We start from the raw sequence: 19832 nt of genomic DNA on the forward strand, positions 1-19832 counted from the left end.
TTTTTTTTTTTTTTTTTTTTTTTGAGACAGGGTCTCACTCTGTTCCCTGTGCTGGAGTATAGTGGCATGATCACAGCTCACTGCAGCTTTAACCTCCCTGGGCTCAAGTGATCCTCCCACCTCAGCCTCCAGAGTAGCTGGGAATACATGTGTATGCCACCACACCTGTCTAATTTTTGTATTTTTTGTAGAGATAGGGTTTCACCATGTTGTTCATGCTGGTCTGGAACTCCTGGGCTCAAAAATCCACCCACCTTAGCCTCCCAAAGTGCTGGGATTATAGGTATGAGCCACCATACCCAGCCTCAAATGCATTTTTAAATTACTTATTCCTTGCAGTTAGTCCAACAACATAAGCTAGTGATTCCCTAATCTTTTGGAGATTGCAGTAAGATCAGTAGATCTCCCTATCCTCTATCTTCAGGCTTGGTCAGAAACCTACTCAAATAAAGTACTGTGTGGAATCAGTTTTTTTTTTTAATTAAGACGAAATGAATTTAATTTCCTCTCCTTTTTGGCAAATGAAATTGTTTTCCTTATGTAATGGAAGACAGCATGGTCAGCACACCCAAGCTGGGCTTTACTCAGAAGAAGTGTGACCATGGGACTTCTTAGAGAGTCTTGATACACCACCCTCCGAGGCTGTAGCAGCAGAGTTACTACCATGTGTCCGTCATTAAATCACACTTCTTACTCAAATAGATGAGGATCCCACTTGTAGACGCTTGCACTCACAAAATAAAAACATCTGATATTTGCCAAATTGAAATAGTAAACTGATTTGTTAGTGGAATATAGAGAGCCATGCTGTCTTATAATGGCTATTGCACAGATCTCTGAAATTATATTGGCTTTAAATATTCATCTTAGAAGTGTGAGTTGGGAAGATTCTCAGGAGAGAAGAAAAGACCTGATTCTTGAGCTAGTCATCAACAAAAGACCCAGTGACATTCTCTGCTCCTTCTCTTTTCCTTTTTAGCATGTGATTGCAACAGGGTGGGTACCCAGAAGCCCATCTGTGATCCAGACACAGGCATGTGTCGCTGCCGGGAGGGTGTCAGCGGCCAGAGATGTGATCGCTGTGCCCGGGGTCACAGCCAGGAATTCCCTACTTGTCTTCAGTGTCACTTGTGCTTTGATCAATGGGATCACACCATTTCTTCCCTCTCCAAAGCGGTGCAAGGGTTAATGAGACTGGCTGCTAACATGGAAGATAAAAGAGAGACCCTGCCTGTCTGTAAGGCAGACTTCAAAGGCCTCAGAGAGAACGTGTCTGAAATAGAAAGGATTTTGAAACATCCTGTTTTCCCATCTGGGAAATTCTTAAAAGTCAAGGATTATCATGACTCTGTTAGGTAAGATTTATGCTCAAGTAACAGACAGCCAAACTCCTGATTTGCCTTAACTCCCGCCAAGCTTTAACATCCTCAACCTTCAATTTAGAAATGTACCTATGTTGACTTTAGGGGACTGATAGTTGTTCAGTTAATAACCAGGCTGGGCCGGGCCCCGTAGCTCATGCTTGTAATCCCACCACTTTGGGAGGCTGAGGCGGGTGGATCACTTGAGGTCAGGAGTTCTAGACCAGCCTGGCCAACATGAAGAAACCCCCTTTCTACTAAAAATACAAATATTAGCCAGGCGGGTGGCAGGCACCTGTAATCCCAGCTACTCAGGAGGCTGAGGCAGCAGAATCGCTTGAACCCTGGAGGCGAAGTTTGCAGTGACCCAAGATTGCACCATTGCACTCCAGTCTGGGCAACAAGAGTGAAACTCTGTCTCAAAAACAAAAACAAAAACAAACAAACAAAACAGCTGGTAATCATGTTTGTCTACTTTTTTCTCACCTAGTTAGGATTATATATGATTTTTCCAGATGCCGTTGATTGTAACAAAAAGACAGTCATTAATGGGGAAGCCCAAACTCAGTAAAGCTGAAAGATATAAAATTGGAAGTATGGTAGTTATGGTGGTTTCAAAAACAACATATATTTGTTTCAATAATACACCTAGTGAAAATTTACCAAATCTTCCCAAGCTCTTCAGTTGTTTAGATGCCTATACACTAATATGAAGTCTTATACCAAGTATTTTCACTTTTCGAAAAGGCAAGCTTATTTTTATTACATATTACTGAATCTTTTTAAAAAATTTAACCATTTGTTGAGATTATGTTGATAGTTTTGGGCCACGGCTCAGCAAACTACAGCCCACAGGTGGAATCTTACACAGCCTTTGTTTATGTAAATAAAGTTTCCTTGGAGCACAGCCACACCCATTTATTTACCCCTCCTCTGTGACTGTACTCTCCAGAATGGCAGAGTTGAGTAATTATGACAGAGATGCTATGCTTCCTAAGGCAAAGTTTGCCAACCTGTTATGGGCAAAACCAGGATGAACTGGGTATAGTTTCTACCCCCATAGAAGCACATAGTCTGCTAAGAAACCCCAAAAATGTGCCTATCTAGCAAAATATCCTTCCTCCCCAAGAAAAGTTCCTGGATTAAGGAATAGTTGAAGCTGCAGAGGCTTATGTCATATATAACACAAGTGTAAATATAAGGTCACTCATTACCTATAGGGAAATATCCCAGAAATATATGATAATTGCTTAAAAGGTGCACAAGGAAGAAGGTATTACTAGGTAGTTCAGGGAAAGGGTCACCACATCATAAATGCAACGACAGGGCCCAGGGAGGCCACGTGGCCAGGGTCAAGCTGGCAGGTGACAACAGGCACATCTATACCTCTCTAAAGACTTCTGGGCTGGGCACAGTGGCTCTCGCCTGTAATCCCAGCACTTTGGGAGGCTGCGGCAGTAGGATCACTTGAGGCCAGGAGTTCAAGACCAGCCTGGGTTACATAGCAAAAGGATCCCGTGAGCCCAGGAGTTCAAGGCTGCAGTGAACTATGATTGTGCCACTGCACTCCAGTCTGGGTGACAGAATGACACCCTGTCTCTAAAAACAAAGAAGGAATAAAACTTCTGCATTGCAGGATCTGGACCCCTATGTTAACAGATCTCAATTTTCTAGAGATGTCAGATATCCCTATTTTTACTGAACTATCCCCACTTCAAAATGTATACAGCTAATCCAATAGCACTTGTAAAAAGCCCTACTGTAAAGCCCAAAGAAAACTTGTCTGAGAATGAGCTTTGGCCCATGGACCACTGGCATGTGGTTAGACACCATTAGGAAAATGTCAGACAAAGTAGCACAAAGAAAGCAGAATGAGCCAATCCACCGTGGACATTCTGGACAGACTGCAAGAGCCACAGGCAGAGCCAGAGAGAAAGAGTAAGAAAGAGGAGTGCCCAACCCAGGTCTGGAGTGAGGAGAAAGCAGGGGCTGCTGAGCTTCTTCAACCAGCAGCCCAGAGGCCTGTTCCCTTCTGGCCCACCTGCCAAACTCCTGCTTCGCTTTCACAGCCACACAAACATCACCTCCTCCCTGAAGTCTTTCCTGACTTCCTCACAGAGAGGCTTGTGTTTCCTTCTCCATCTTCTCACCTCTTTGTGCTCCTTTGCCATTTCCTTGCTGGGGGGCACCCTGGACAGGGCCTGCCCTATCATGTGCTTGTCTTCCCCAGGCCTGGTATAGTTCTATTTAAAAAAAAAAAAATGTTGCTGGATAAACTACAAGTGGAAGGGGAACAAGAGGACAAAGAACCCCGGGTGTCATGAGCATAAATTCAGAAGTCAAACCACCTGGTTTAAATCCACTTACTAGATGTGTGGCTTTGGGCAAGCTACTAAACTCCTCCAAGCTTCAATTTCTTCATCAAAAAAGGGAGAGACAGTCTGGATTTCATAGGATTCTTGTGAGAATTACTCAAGATCCATCACTTAGCATAGTGTCCAGCATAGGTAAGTGCTTAAGGAGTCCCAATTAGAGTAATTGTCATTATTTTTGTTGTTACTATTGTTAGCCTGAAGAATTGCAGTTGTGACAATTGGAGCTTGAAGGAAGAGTCTATAGATTAGAGGGGAGAGTTACAGCAGAAAACAGAAGGAAGCATTGCAGTTGTGCCAAGATAAATTAGTCCCATACATTCATTTTATAACTTCCCCCAACTGTACACTTCAAGATTTGTGCACAGTTTCTCCATCATGAGGAATGTGTTCATTATCCCCTCGAAGCAACTGTAGGTGCTAAACCCAGCAAATTGAAGCAGGACAAAGGTGTACCCCATCAAAGAAGAAGGTGATGGGAAAAAAACCCAGGGGAACACTCACCAGCAAGAAAACCTCCCTGTCACTAATGGAAAGTAAGAGTTGAGACCCTGAACAGAAGTTGCACTAAAAACAACCTTGCTGAATGCAGATTGATTCTAAATGAAGAGCTGATTTTACCCCAGGCTAAGTAAACGGTTCTGTTTTATCATATGTTGAAAGCCAGATGTAGACCAGCTCCCTTAGATTGATTTAATTGAAGCATGTCTGAACGCATGTTTTCAAACCCAAAACGAAGGAAGACAGAGCATAAACAGTCAAAATGGAATGATTTGAGAGCCTTTATTCTACTATTCCTTGTATGCTGTCCATATTTTAAATGAATGTTGCGATAGTCCAGGAAGGCGAATTAAGATGAAAGAGATGAGACATAAAAACGATTATAAACCTTCAAATGAAAAACTTGAGTAGAAGGAATCCCTTCTAATCAAGAATACCTAACAGTAAGGGGCAATTTTGGTGGCATTTTTTCACCAATATATCAAATGTAATACAAGCTTAACTATTTACCTTCATTTTCTCTGATAGAAAACAAATCATGCAGCTAAATGAACAATTGAAAGCAGTGTATGAATTTCAAGATCTGAAACATACAATAGAAAGAGCAAAGAATGAAGCAGACCTCTTACTTGAAGATCTTCAGAAAGAAATTGATTTGCAATTCAGTGTCCTTAATGCAAGCATCGTGGGTAAGGAAAAAATGCATTTTTGACTGTGTCTACACAATGTTTGATGAAATCCATAGTGCATTCCATTAGTGAGTCATCCTGTGCTTACCACCATAGTGCCTGAGCACTTCAGAACATGCAAACACAACCATTAAAGGTATTATTTGTTCATGGATATTTCAACTTTTTAAACATCACAGAGCCTGGATAGCATTCACTCAAAAATAACAAGTAAACAATATCTGATATTAAACAAATGCTAACACCCAAAGTAATCTAGTGCCAAACCCATGTAAGGGGTCTTAAGTAATCAACAACTTAGAAAATCTAATATGGCCATAAACAAATGAGAGAGACATGTTTATATGCCTTTCTTGGTATAGGCCACTCCATTTTCAGTAACCATAAATGCAAAGGAATATGAGGCAAAACAAAACAAAACAAAACAAAATCCACAACATTTCTCATAGAGCTTTGTAAGGGTGGGAGTCATGCAACATAGTACAAGCCCTTAACTCATATTGCATAGTTCTTAAAACTGAATGTGAGCTATACCTAAGCCAAGATAATCTGCAGGAGAAATGGAACTCTAAAGCAAAACTTTGATTAGCTCATCTCCTATTCAAGATGATACCCCTGTTATATTTGGAAATGGACAACCTGTTACTACTGAGAGAAGCATCCCTGAGTTTATTCACACCTAAGACATCCAGCTGAGAGGCAAATATACATGAATCCATGTCAGGAAAAAACTTTGACTGCTTTCATTATCCTATGTATATACTCCTGTGTTTTATCTGATTTTGACCTAGAAGAGAAAAAAAATAGAAGGCAGTTAGGAACACCTAATTTCCCTAAAGGAATGCCTAAATTTAGTGAAATAAATTCTAGCAAAGATGTATTGATGCTGTTTAATAAATGCCATGTAATGAGTAAGGAATCTATTCTGATTCCTAATCTAGAAGACAGTTCCCACTAAAAGAACTCAAAATCCATCAGTGGTCACCTGTCGCCAGGTAAAATAAGGTGAAACTGCCCCCATGCTAATCCTCTCAAACTTGCAGTCCAACAGCAGTTACTGGGCTTTTTTCCAATGCCTGACATTGCGCAGTAGAAACAGGCAGATCATTACAGTAAGTCCCTACCTTTGAGTTATTTCTATCTAATGGGGGCAGGGGACAAGAATATAAGCCACCCCAAACAGCATTAAGACTGTTAGACCATCTTAAAGCTGCTTCAAAAACAGAGTAGCAAAAACGAAATTCTTCCTGGGTTCATTAGTAAAGCCTTCAGGGAATAGTTGGCAATTGAATTATCTCCACAGGTAGGAGAAAATCTTTCATAAAAATGAAAGAATAAACGAATTCTGAGTAATAGGAACTTTTTTTTCATGATAAGTGAAAAACATGATATATTAAGAGTATGGTCTTATAAGAACCAGAAAAGTTTGAAAGATAAGGTATGGTTGTCTCCTGCCTGGATTATGGTTCTACAGGGAGTAAAGATCAGATCAGGACCATAGGCCTCTGGTTCCTAAAATATGGAGTTATAGTTTAAACCCCTAATATACTATAATTTACAATAAAATATATCATACACACCTTATTACTTTCACAAATTTGTATTAATAATGCAAACATAGGAAATGTAGAGAAGTGCTTAAGAACACAGGCTCTAAAGTCAAACACCCTGGATTGACATCCTGGTTTCATCTCTTACTATCAATGAGAACTTAGGCAAATAACTTTCCTCAATAGAGCCTCAGTTTCCTTATTTGTAAAATGAAGATGATCATACTAATGTGCATTTCACACTGTTTTGTGAAGATTGAAGAAGAAAATTGATGGGAAGTATAGTACAGGCACCTACAAAGCACCCAGCTAACTGTTGTTAGCTATTGTTATCAGCCTCAACATCAGGGTTCAGGAAACCGCAGCATCAGGGCGAATCCTGCCCACAGCCTGTCTTTGTAAATACTACTTCAGTAGAACACAACCTCACCTGTTTATTTACATATTGCCTGTAGCTGCTTTCACTCTACAATGGCAGAGGTGAGTAGTCGGAACAGAAATGCTTTGGCCAGCAAAGCCTAAAACATTAATTATTTGGCCTTTGGAGAAAAAGTTTGTCAACTCCTGCTCTATAGGGTTAAGTAAATTTAGTTGGTTTATTATATTTGAGTGTATATAGGTATTCATAGTTAAGACCTTTTATTTGTGGAAATATTTACAGAATATATTCATATTATCTCAATTCTCACAAATTATTATCACCAATTTACAGAGGAAGAAACGAAATATAAGAGATGAACTGATTTGCTCAAGGGTATGTCCAGGCAGTAAAGGGTGAAGGCAGGACTCACACCACATCTGTGGACTTAAATCTCAATGCCATGTATCTATTCTATCCATATCTATTATACTATAGCTAATCCTTCCCCCATCAAATGCAAATTCAAGGAAGATGCTGAAATTTTATAGTGACAGTTGAGACCAAGACAGTAGCCAAATTATAGAATGATTATCTTAATAACTGATATGTAATTTCATTTGTTTTCACAAAACTTACCTTCAATTTGCATTGACATAGACTCCTCAGAAAACATCAAGAAATATTATCACATATCATCATCTGCTGAAAAGAAAATTAATGAAACTAGTTCTACCATTAATACCTCTGCAAATACCAGGAATGACTTTCTTACCATCTTAAATACATTAACCTCCAAAGGAAACTTGTCATTGGAAAAATTAAAGCAGATTAAGATACCAGATATCCAAATATTGAATGAAAAGGTAAATATTCATGATGGTAAGGTCAAAGCATTTGTGGTTTTTACTTGATATACGAACCTCTTCAATGATATTTCCCTAGCTTACATTCTAAATTTCTTTTCATTATATATTATAAATATATAATTATATGTATGTATATAAAATATATATTTTATTATATACTGTAAAAAGCCTTATTTTTATTTAACTCAAGAATTGATCAAAGAGTAAAGATTATGGCTTGATTTGATTATTTGATATTATTTACTATTTCTAAAACAGTACAGGCTATGAACATTTGCTCCTCTTGCTTCATTATAAGAAAAAGGCTAATTCTCTCAAAAGAATAAAAAGTGCAGGCTGGGCATGGTGGCTCATGCCTGTAATCCCAGCACTTTGGGAGGCCGAGGCAGGCAGATTACTTAAGGCCAGGAGTTCGAGACCAGCCTGGCCAACATGGTGAAACCCCCTCTCTACAAAAAACACAAAAATTAGCTGGGGGTAGTGGTGTGCACCTGTAATCTCAGCTGCTCAGGAGGTTGAGGCAGGAGAATCGCTTGAACCTGGCAGGTGGAGGTTGCAGTGAGCGGAGATGGTGCCTTTGTACTCCAGCCTGGGTGAGAGAGCAAGACTCTGTCTCAACAAATAAATAAATATTTTTTAAAAAGTTAAACTCACGTGTAATTCCTAAAAGTTTGACTATTTTCTCAGAAAACTATAAATATAAAGGATGACAGACTGACACAATACTGATAAGTAATTTAGATGTTTAGTTACCTAGGAAATGTTTAATGTGTAATGGGTTACCCCCATGTACCAAGGATGAACAACTATTGAAGAAATATATGAATAAAGCAATGCCTTCACTCAATGAGCCTGGATGGCATTACAGCTCTGACGGCCAGGCATGGTGGTTCATGCCTGTATTCTCAGCACTCTAGGAAACCGAGGTGGGCAGATCATCTGAGGTCAGGAGTTTGAGACCAGCCTGACCAAACTGGTGAAACCCCGTCTCTAATAAAAATACAAAAAATTAGCCAGGCGTGGTAGTGGGCACCTGTAATCCCAGCTACTTGGGAGGCTGAGGCAGGAGAATCTCTTGAACCCAGGAGATGAACGTTGCAGTGAGCCAAGGTCACACTATTGCACTCCAGTCTAGGCAACAAGAGCAAAACTCCGTCTCAAAACAAACAAAGAAAAAAAAGCTGACAACAAGTTGCTATTTAATGTAAATCGTTTCTCTTGCAAGGTGTGTGGAGATCCAGGAAATGTGCCATGTGTTGTGCCCTTGCCCTGTGGCGGTGCTGTCTGCATGGGCCAGGAAGGGCACAGGAAGTGTGGGGGTGCCGGCTGTCATGGCTCCCTGACCCTCTCAACGAATGCCCTCCAAAAAGCCCAGGAAGCAAAATCTGTTATTCGTAATTTAGACAAACAGGTTCATGGGTTGAAGAATCAGGTAAATACCTTCTCTTGCTTTATTTGTAAAGTTATAGCAATAAAGAAGCAGACTGCTTGAAATTTATAAAACTGCCATATAACTTCCAAGTGAGAAGATAGATTCTAGATAGTTGGTGTTCTTTTGCCTGGAAATATGGGATAAAATTGTAGATGATGTGAATGTAGATTTAGAAATAGAGATGAATATTGATATTTTCTGATTATATATATGTATACAGTTGACCCTTGAACAACATGGGGATTAGGGACACCAGGCTTCCACTCCACAACTGAAAATTTATGTATAACTTTTGACTACCCCAAAATTTAACTGCTAATAGCCCACTGTTGACTGGTAAACCTTACCCATAACCTAAATAGTCAATAATATATATTTATGTATGTATTATATACCATAATGTAACCATAAAGTAAGCTAGAGAAAAGAGAATATTATCAGAAAAATCATAAGGAAGAGAAAATATACTTACTATTCATTGAGAGGAAACAGATCATCATTAAGGTCTTCATCATCATCTTCATATTGAGTAGGCTGAGGAGGAGGAAGAAGAGGGGTTTGTCTTGCTGTCTCAGAGATGGTTTGAGGTGGAGGAGGTGGAAGGGGAGGCAGAAGAGGTAGGCACACTCAATGTAAGTTTTATTGAAAATAATTTGTACATAAGTGGGGGTGTGCAGTTCCAACCTGTGTCATTCGAAGGTCAAGTATGTATGTGTGTGTGTGTAAAGAGAGAGAAAGAATTCAAGGTACATTATCATAGGTCATAGACTGGTGTGGACATGTTTGTTTACAGCAAAAACTACATAGAAATGTCAGGACTCCAAGCCTTAAAAATTTGAAAACAGGCCAGGAGTATAGGTCACGCCTATAATCCTAGCACTTTGGGAGGCCAAGGCAGGAGGATTCCTTGAGCCCAGGGGTTCAAGACCTGCCTGGGAAACATAGGGAGACCCCATCTCTATTTTATAAAATAATAATAATTATAATTATAATAATAAAAGAAGTATTTAAATAATTAAATTTTTAAAAGGGTTGAAAACTATAGATCTCTCAAAGAATAATTTTTTGTAAATTCATAAATATATAAGGGTATATATGAAATCCTACTAAATATACACATTGTAATGTTAGAATTTAATGTTAGAAAATAGCTTAATAGGAATTAAACTGTGCCTTGAACTCATTCCCCTGTTGATAGACTGAGAAAGTTGTTTTAACATTTAAGTACCTTATAATTAAATCTATAATAATTTGAAATGATTTCATTTACTTTTCTGGTCATATTTATAAATGAGCATCATTTTTAATTACCTAGTTTTCTTTAGACTTTTTTGTGAGAATGCATTTTATTCTCTGGTTTGAAAACAAGGTAGTGGTGTGCTCCCCAATCTGTTTCTTTTCTGACAATATGCAAAGAGCCTCTGACAAGGAAGAAAAAGCTTTTAAAGAGCTGAAATTTTTACCACTATATGTTAAATATTGTATCAGTAAGCATTCTTGTTTGCAAGCAAAAAAAAGCCCACTCCTGGCCAGGCGCAGTGGCTCACGCTTGTAATCCCAGCACTTTGGGAGGCTGACGCAGGTGGATCACCTGAGGTCAGGAGTTCGAGACCATCCTGGTCAACATGGTGAAACCCTATCTCTACAAAAAATACAAAAAAAAAGAAAAAAGAAAAAAAATTAGCCGGGTGTGGTGGTGCATGCCTGTAATCCCAGCTACTCGTGAGGCTGAGGCAGGAGAATTACTGGGACCTAGGAGGCAGAGGTTACTGATCTAGTGAGCTGAGATCACGCCATTGCACTCCAGCCTGCGCCGACAACAGTAAGACCCTGTCTAAAACAAAAACAAAAAAAAAAACCCAACTCCTGAACAAAAAGGAAACATATGTAAGGACATCTGGGTCTCAAAATTGAGTAAAGGATAGAGGTCCAAGCTTGGGAATGGGGTGAGAACCACAGCCAAGATATATATATATATATATATACACACACACACATATACACACACACACACACAGACCCCCTATATCCTTGAGCAAGCATCTGATTAGCCAATCTAGAACATATCCCTACATAAATATTGAAACTTTACTTACATAGTCACAATTCTGTATTGTCACATCATTTTCTATTCACACGTGGTTCTTCATTGCTTTAACAAATATCCACCTACTATGTGCCAGGCATCCACCTACAAGTTGAGAATACAGCAGCAAACATAGCAATGTAAATCCTGGTCTTATGTCCCAGTGCTTAAAACACTCCTTAATTGTTTAATGTAATTTTAAACTATTATATTGCTAATTCTCAAAAAAATAGAAATCTCACCCTCATTTGCCACTTGATCATATCATTAAGTCAATAATATGTTAAGCTATCAGTGTTAAAAAAATTATCCTTGAAATCCATATTAGCAGAATCTAGTTTAATCAGCACATAAATGGAGAATTGGAAAGCGATGAGAGGGGATGTCATGTTGATAAAATTGTGTGCTATTTTCCTCTTGATTAGAAGGAGGGAGTGCCAGAAGAGATTGTGAGAGAATTCTCAGGAGTCAGTTGTGACAGAAGATGGATTGCAGAGGGATGTTTTAAGAGTGAAGTAATTTCATGATCTCTTTCTTTCTGAATATGGTATCAACTAATCTACGCCGAGATTTCCTCTGTATCACTTGGTGCTTTGCTAGCGCCTAGGGTATTTTATTTCTGGAATTCTCATTTTACTGCAATCCATTCTTACTGCTATCCATTTTAAAGCTAAGAAAGTTCTAGAGAATTAAGTATCAACTCTGAAAAAAAAGATACACATTTTTAATCATGTAAATACTTTTTTGTTTTATCATTTGCCAATGACTAGAATTTAAATCTTTCTCTTAAAAATCTGTTTGGCTCAAATTAAGCAGGCTCCTTTTGTGGGGAAATAAAGGGAATATTTTTCTTTTCTTTTCTTTTCTTTTTTTTTCTGAGACAAGAATCTCACTCTGTCTGGCCCAGGCTGGAGTACAGTGGCACGATCTCGGCTCACTGCAACCTCTGCCTCCTGGATTCAAGCGATTCTCCTGCCTCAGCCTCCCCAGTAGCTGGGATTACAGGCATGCGCCACCATGCCTGGCTAATTTTGGTAATTTTAGTAGAGATGGGGTTTCACCATGTTGGCCAGGCTGGCCTCAAACTCCTAACCTTAAGTGATCTGTCTGCCTTGGCCTCCCAAAGTGCTGGGGATTACAGGCGTGAGCCACCGTGCCCAGTGGATTTTTTTTTTTTTCATAATTATGTTTGATCCTAATTAGCCCTACTTCTGTCACAATTAATTTATTCAATAAAGCTCAGCTTGTTGGCAATATTGTCCTGTTGCTTCTGGGTTTTTTGTCTCTCTCTAATTTGTTGGAATCCCTAGAAAAAGTCCATGACCTTTCTCAGATCACACAGTTGAGAATTTGCACTTCTAGTTTGCTAGCCTATTATTCCTATCATTCCTCTACCAAGAGTACAAAGTGTCTGGAATTTATCTTTGTAGCCCACTCTCAGTTCAAGCTCATTTATTAAGAGGAGGAATGCTTTTTTGTTAGTTTTCAAAGAAAGTACATTACTTGAATTTGAGGAATGTTTAGAAGAGTAACATTTTAACTTACATAAAAGAAAATGCTCTCAACCTATTAAACATGATGACCACTGCAGGTAAGTAGTCCTATGTAATTTCTGTGAAAGTTGGTATTAAAGAATGCTAAAGCCCCATTAAAACAAAATTTGTGTTTTAGACTTATATTAGAAAAATTCATTAGCACTAGGTCCATAATGTTCTAAAAGATAAATGAATGATATTAAGAAAACATAATAATGAGAAGAGATAATAATCACCTTGTAAAAGATTCCTTGCAAATGCATCTATGGTTTATCTAGACTTTTATTTAGTTTTTAGTGACAGTTTTATTTGGTCCAGCTAAATAATTAAACATCAAAGAACATGCCTTTGTTGAGTATTTTCTTCACTGTGTTTTTCTCATTCCAGATCAAAAATATAAGTAAACTGGCAGAAGTCTCCAAAAACAATGCCTTACAGCTAAGGGAAAAACTGGGAAATACAAGAAACCAAAGTGACTCTGAAGAAGAAAAACTCAATCTTTTCATCAAAAAAGTGAAAAACTTTTTGTTAGGTAATTTTAAAAAATATATTAGGACTAGTTTTTGTTTTTTTCCCTTTTTTAATATATAGTCAAACATCATAGCCAGTTCCTAATTACATTAATTGGAAATGACAAGCCTAAATCGGAAAAATGATATACGCTTTGGTTTTTAATTCCTTAATGAGAATAATCTCAAAATACCAACTCTGTGCCAAAACATTACAGCTTTCTGTAAAAGATAAATGTGGTAACAAATGGTAGAATTTAGTTCAAATTCCAAACACATGAACTTTGTGTTTAAAGTTATTTTATGTTTTTTTTTAAAGGAAAGTTCAACATGACAATTCTATCAGATTCCCTAACATCAGGATTCGGTAATTTTCTTTGCTGACAGAAATCATATGAGATCAAGATATGCTGAATTTTCATTAGATATCAAATATCATAGTGAGTTGGCATCTAAAAATTTGATTATTAGCTATTATTGACTATTTTCCAGGTCTTCTTTTGTTGGTTCTCTGTGGCTGACCAAAAGTAGCTGATTTATTGTACATTATGCCTTACTTTGGGAGAGGCTCATTTTAAACTCCAGAGAATTAGTAAAGATTAAAAAATCAAGTACTGAAGCTGGAAATTGACCTGAAACCTTACTCTCTCTCTCTACACACACACATACACACACACATACACACACACACAGATATATATGATTAATCTGAAGAGGCTTTATTTTCCATAACCATTTTCCAAATTCAATAATTTAACATTTTATACATGAATTGGCAATTGCAGCATCCATTAAAATCTCTTTAATCACTTCATTATTCTACTTAATAGGTGTGAGAGACCCCTATGGCCAAGATTTTTTGTTTTTTGATTTTTCCTATCTCAATATTTCTAGAAATTGTATTGGCAGTTTCTAGCTGTTATTTTCAAGATAAACAAAAATTAGGCGGAAATTACCTTTGACAAAAATAGTAAAAACAAATGGGGTAGAATCCGTCTACTGGGCATTTTTTTATTCAAAAGCAAACTTTCAATGATTTAGCTGGATGAATCAGTATTGACTGGACTCAGGTCTAGGATTAGGCTGGACTGAAAAGGCACCAAAACAAACATCAAAATCAAAGTTGCTAAACTAATCGCATGAACTGGTGGAACAGGGTCTGCATGACCTCCTTTCTACCTAGTTTGCTGGGTCATAGAGCCAGTCCTCTTATTACTCTTCATTGCTACTGAATACATTTCTAATAAATATTTTACTTTAATTAACTTGAGGAATTGAAAGAAATCTATGTCCAGATTATTAAAACTAAAGGCATAAAGAACTATTATTACAACTAGGCATAGAGAAAAATCTTTTTTCATACAAGAAACTTCTTACTGCTCAGTGTCCCTAGAGCTGGTGACCAGGAAGCTTTCATGCCTTGCAGTGCCCTCTACCCACCTCTTGCTTCTCTTCTTTGCCTGGCTATAAAGCCCCAATAAAATTATCATTACATTACATGATTACCATACTATTCAGCTCTTCTTTGACCACCTCAATATTTTTCTTGAAATCTGAATGCCTTATTAACAAAGAGATGTATCACTTCTCCTGAAAGTTGTATATATAAAAATTTGAATCTATAACCTCATAATAAATATGAATAACTATTTGATAAATGAATAAGTGATTGAAGTAAATTCACTTTTCATTCTAACTTTTTTTTTTAACCTTTAAGTTCAGGGGTATATATGCAGGTTTGTAAACTCAAGTCACAAGGGTTTGTTGTACAGATTATTTCGTCATCCAGGTATTAAGCTTAGTACTCATTAGTTATTTCTCCAGATCCTCTCCTTCCTCTCCACCTTCTAAAGGGTCCCAGTGTGTGTTGTTCCCATCTATGTGTCCACGTGTTCTCATCATTTAGCTCCCATTTATAAGTGAGAACATGCGGTATTTGGTTTTCTGCTCCTGTGTTAGTTTGCTAAGGATAATGGCCTCCAGCTCTATCCATGTTCTGACAAAGTACACGATCTCATTCTTTTTTACGTCTGCATAGTATCCACGGTGTATATGTACCACATTTTCTTTATCCAGTCTATCATTAATGGGCATATAGATTGATTCCATGTCTTTGCTCCTGTGAATAATGCTGCAATGAACATGCATGTGAGTGTGTCTTTATGATAGAATGATGTCTAATCCTTTGGGTATATACCCGGTAATGAGATTCCTTGGTCGGCTTGTAATTCTTTTTTTAGGTCTTTGAGGAATCGCCACACTGTTTTCCGCAATGATTGAACTAATTTACACCCCCACCAACAGTGTATAAGTGTTTCTTTCTCTCTGCAATCTCATCAGCATCTGTTATTTTTTGACTTTTTAATAATCACCATTCAGACTGGTGTGAGGTGGTACCTCATTGTGGTTTTGATTTGCGTTTCTCTAATGATCAGTGATGTTGAGCTTTTTTTAATATACTTGTTGGCCCCATGCATGTCTTCTTTTGAAAAGTATCTGTTTATGTCCTTTGCCCACTTTTTAAGGGGGTTGTTTTTTTCTTGTAGATTTAAGTTCTTTATAGATGCTGTATATTAGACCTTTTTCAGATGCATAGTTTGCAAAAATTTTCACCCATTCTGTAGGTTGTGTTTACTCTGTTGACAGTTTCTTTTGCTGTGCAGAAGCTCTTTAATTATATTCCATTTCTCAGGTTTTGCTTTTGTTGTAGTCGCTTTTGGCATCTTTATCATGAAATCTTTGCCCATGCCTGTGTCCTGAATAATATTGTCTAGGTTGCCTTCCAAGGTTTTTTATAGTTTTGGGTTTTACCTTTAAGTCTTTAATCCATCTTGAGTTAATTTTCATATAAGATGTAAGGAGGAGGTCCAGTTTCAGTGTTCTGCATATGGCTAGCCAGTTATCCCACACCATTTATTGAAGAGGGAGTCTTTTTCCCATTTCTTGGTTTTGTTGACCTTGTCAAAGATCAGATAGTTCTAAGTGTGTGGTCTTATTTCCGGACTCTCTTTTCAGTTCCATTGGTCTATATGTCTGTTTTCTTGTACCAGCACCATGCTGTTTTGGTTACTGCAGCCCTGTATTATAGCTTGAAGTCAGATAGCATGATGCCTCTAGCTATGTTCATTTTGCTTAGGATTGCCTTGGCTAGTCAGGCTCTTTTTTTGTTCCATATGAACTTTAAAATATATTTTCTAGTTCTGTGAAGAATGTCATTGGTAGTTTGATAAGAATAACCTTGAATCTGCACATTGTTTGGGCAGTATAGCCATTTTAATGATATTGATTCTTCCCACCTATGAGCATGGAATCTTTTTCCATTTGTTTGAGTCACCTGTGGATTCTCTGAGCAGTGTTTTGTAGTTCTCCCTGTAGAGATCTTTCACCTCCCTGGTTAGCTGTATTCTTAGGTATTTTACTCTTTTTGTGGCAGCTGTGAATGAGATTGCCTTCCTGGTTTGGCTCTTGGCTTGACTGTTGTTGATGTATCAGAATGCTAGTGATTTTTCTGCATTGATTTTGTATCCTGAGACCTCACTGAAGTTATCAGCTTAAGGAGCTTTTGGGCCAAGGCTACAGGGTTTTCTAGATATGAGATCATGCTATCTGCAAACAGGGATAGTTTGACTTCCTCTCTTCCTATTTGGGTATGCTTTATTCGTTCTTTTGCCTGATTGCTCTGGCCAGGACTTCCAACACTATGTTGAACAGGAGTGGTGAGAGAGGGCATCCTTGTCTTGTGCTGGTTTTCAGGAAGAATGCTTCAGCTTTTGCCCATTCAGTATGATGTACTAGAACTTTTTAAATTAAAAAGCTGCTGTTTCTGGCTGGGCATGGTGCCTCACACCTGTAATCCCAGCACTTTGGGAGGCCGAGGCAGGTGGATCACCTGAGGTCAGGAGTTTGAGACAAGCTTGGCCAACATGGCAAAATGCTGTCTCTACTAAAAATATAAAAATCAGCTGGATGTGGTGGTGCATGCCTGTGACCCCAGCTACTCGGGAGGCTGAGACTGGAGAATCACTTGAACCCGGGAGGCGGAGGTTGCATTGAGCCGAGATCATGCCACTGCACTCCAGCCTGGGCGATACAGCAAGATACCATCTCAAAAAAAGAAAAAAACAGAAAAAGAAAAAGTATGTTTCTTTAAAGAGCCAACTCCCTGATTTTATTTAAAATGTCATTTTACTTTACTCACAAAAAAATTCTTGTCACATTGCTTCAAAAATATTACAGAAAGTAAAATATTTCATTTATGTTAAGAAAAATAGCTAAAGCAAAATGACTACAAGCAGAATATATACTCATGTCATGTCACTCAAATGCTGAAAATCATTTTTGGCTCCCACTGTTCTCTGAATAAAGTCTAAGTTCCTCAGCCTCTGACAGGGACTTGTGCCATCTGCTCCCAGCCCTTCTAAGCACACTACTCTCCTGCCAAGAGTGATCCATGCACTGTTTCTTGTACCACCATGAGCTTTAGCTCCTGTAATTCTCTCAGTTTAGAATATCTCTTACCCCTCCCCACATCCCACAGTCTCCACAAGTTTAACCTGCTGTCCTCCCAGGCGCAGTTTCAATGCACCTGAAGTCCTTCCTGGATTATTTTCCCCTTCCTCTGAACCCCATAGCGTTTTGCCTTATATTGATCACTTCTGTTCCTATGTGATCAATATTTGTATATAATGACTTATAGGCCCTCACCTGACGGCAAGCCCCCTGAGGATTAGATCCACGTCTAGTTCATCTCTAGCTTCCCTATAGGAATTGTAGATGTTCAGTAAGTAGCTGGAGAGTGACAAATGGCTTTGCTGTAACACAGGGGTATCCAATCTTTTGGCTTCCCTGGGCCACCCTAGAAGAGGAAGAATTGTCTTGAGCCACACATAAAATACACTAACACTAACAATGGCTGATGAGCTAAAAATAAAAATAAAATCACACACAAAAAAATCTCATAATGTTTTAAGAAAGTTTACGAATTTGTGTTGGGCCAAATTCAAAACCGTCCTGGGCCACATGTGGGCCCCGGGCTGTGGGTCAAACAAGCTTGCTCTAACAGTTCATCTTCCACTTTAGTTCTCAATAGGGGCCAAATTTACTTTTCTGGAAAGTAGAGCATGGATGTATTTGAAAGTTTCTTTGGTGGGGCACAGCGGCTCACACCTATAATCCCAGCACTTTGGAAGGCCAAGGCGAGCAGATCATGAGGTCAGGAGATCAAGACCATCCTGGCCAACTAAATAGTTTAGTACAACTATTTTGTACTAAAAATACAAAAAAATTAGCTGGGCATGGTTGTGCGTACCTGTAATCCCAGCTACTCAGGAGGCTGAGGCAGGAGAATCACTTGAACCAGAGGTTGCAGTGAGCCAAGATTGCGCCACCACTGCACTCCAGCCTGGCAACAGAGTGAGATTCTGTCTCAAAAAAGAAAAAAAAAAGTTTATAGCATGCTATTAACATGTTCCTTTACTCTGTATTGTCTCACTCCAATCCCAGAATAGGCCTTTGAGTCTAGTATCAGGTACAATTACCCAATTACATAGATGACCAAAAATCATGAGCCTTTTTAATGTCATGGAGGACCAGAATCCAGTTTTGTTGAGTTCAAACGCAGTGCTTCTCCAATGTCTCATTCACTGTGCTTGAATTTTCATGACAGGTATCTAAACATGTTAATTGCTTTTGAGTGTGTACTTAAAATAAATCATTCTCAGGGCATTTTGTAGAATACACACAATGTTCCAAATCTGTAGTATTTTGTTTTTCCAGCAAGCACTTGTTCAGCAAGTATTCAGCACTCAGCCAGCAGTGTTTCTTCCAGAGACAAGGGACAGCTGAGGATGAAGAAGAATCTATGGGACACCTACAATCTAATCCCTGTATTCTAGGAACACATAATCAAATCCTAGTGCAGTTGGCTGAGACATCATTGTGGTTATACTTTTAAGATACAGTATTTGTTAAGGAGACATGATTACCTAAAACCCTCCTTCTTATTTAAGAGGAAAACGTGCCTCCAGAAGACATCGAGAAGGTTGCAAATGGTGTACTTGACATTCACCTACCAATTCCATCCCAAAATCTAACGGATGAAGTTAACAAAATACAGAAACTTATGCAACTCTGTAAGGATTACAGGTCAGATGAAAACAGGCTAAGTGAAGAAGCAGATGGAGCCCAAAAGCTTCTGGTGAAGGCTAAAGCAGCTGAGTAAGTACTGTATTAATATTCTTACCTTGCTCTAACAGACCATCTGCTGAAAGGACATCTGGGAAATATTCGCTTAGGGAGCTATAGCATTCAAATGAAATTACCTTCTGAGAGTTCAGTGTCCAAGTTGAGGGCTGAGCTCTCTTTGGAGATACCCCAGGAAGCTGGGTGACTGGGCGACAGGGTTCAGGGATGCTTCCTTCCTATTTTCTTAGACTCAAAATGCCTTTCCAGTGGCCTGATACCTTTTTATACCAATAAATGTTAAATACTCATTATATGCCAATATTTTAACAGGTGGTTGGAATATTGGTATAGTTTTTCCCTTATTTATATTTGGCATTTTCTACTAAG

General features: G+C 38.4%; 1 protein-coding gene across 1 annotated transcript in view; it reads left to right on the forward strand.

The window, feature by feature from the left end:
• LAMB4 (laminin, beta 4) overlaps nt 1-19832 on the forward strand; it is a 128739-nt gene that overhangs the window by 81751 nt on the left and 27156 nt on the right. The window contains exons 27-32 of the mRNA XM_011986387.1: nt 980-1355; nt 4763-4923; nt 7492-7697; nt 8926-9132; nt 13141-13285; nt 19271-19478. Of these exons, the coding sequence (XP_011841777.1) occupies nt 980-1355; nt 4763-4923; nt 7492-7697; nt 8926-9132; nt 13141-13285; nt 19271-19478 (1303 nt within the window). The remainder of the gene's footprint in view (nt 1-979; nt 1356-4762; nt 4924-7491; nt 7698-8925; nt 9133-13140; nt 13286-19270; nt 19479-19832) is intronic.

The sequence above is a fragment of the Mandrillus leucophaeus genome, unplaced genomic scaffold (assembly GCF_000951045.1).
Source record: "Mandrillus leucophaeus isolate KB7577 unplaced genomic scaffold, Mleu.le_1.0 Scaffold298, whole genome shotgun sequence".
Classification (NCBI taxonomy): Eukaryota; Metazoa; Chordata; class Mammalia; order Primates; family Cercopithecidae; genus Mandrillus; species Mandrillus leucophaeus.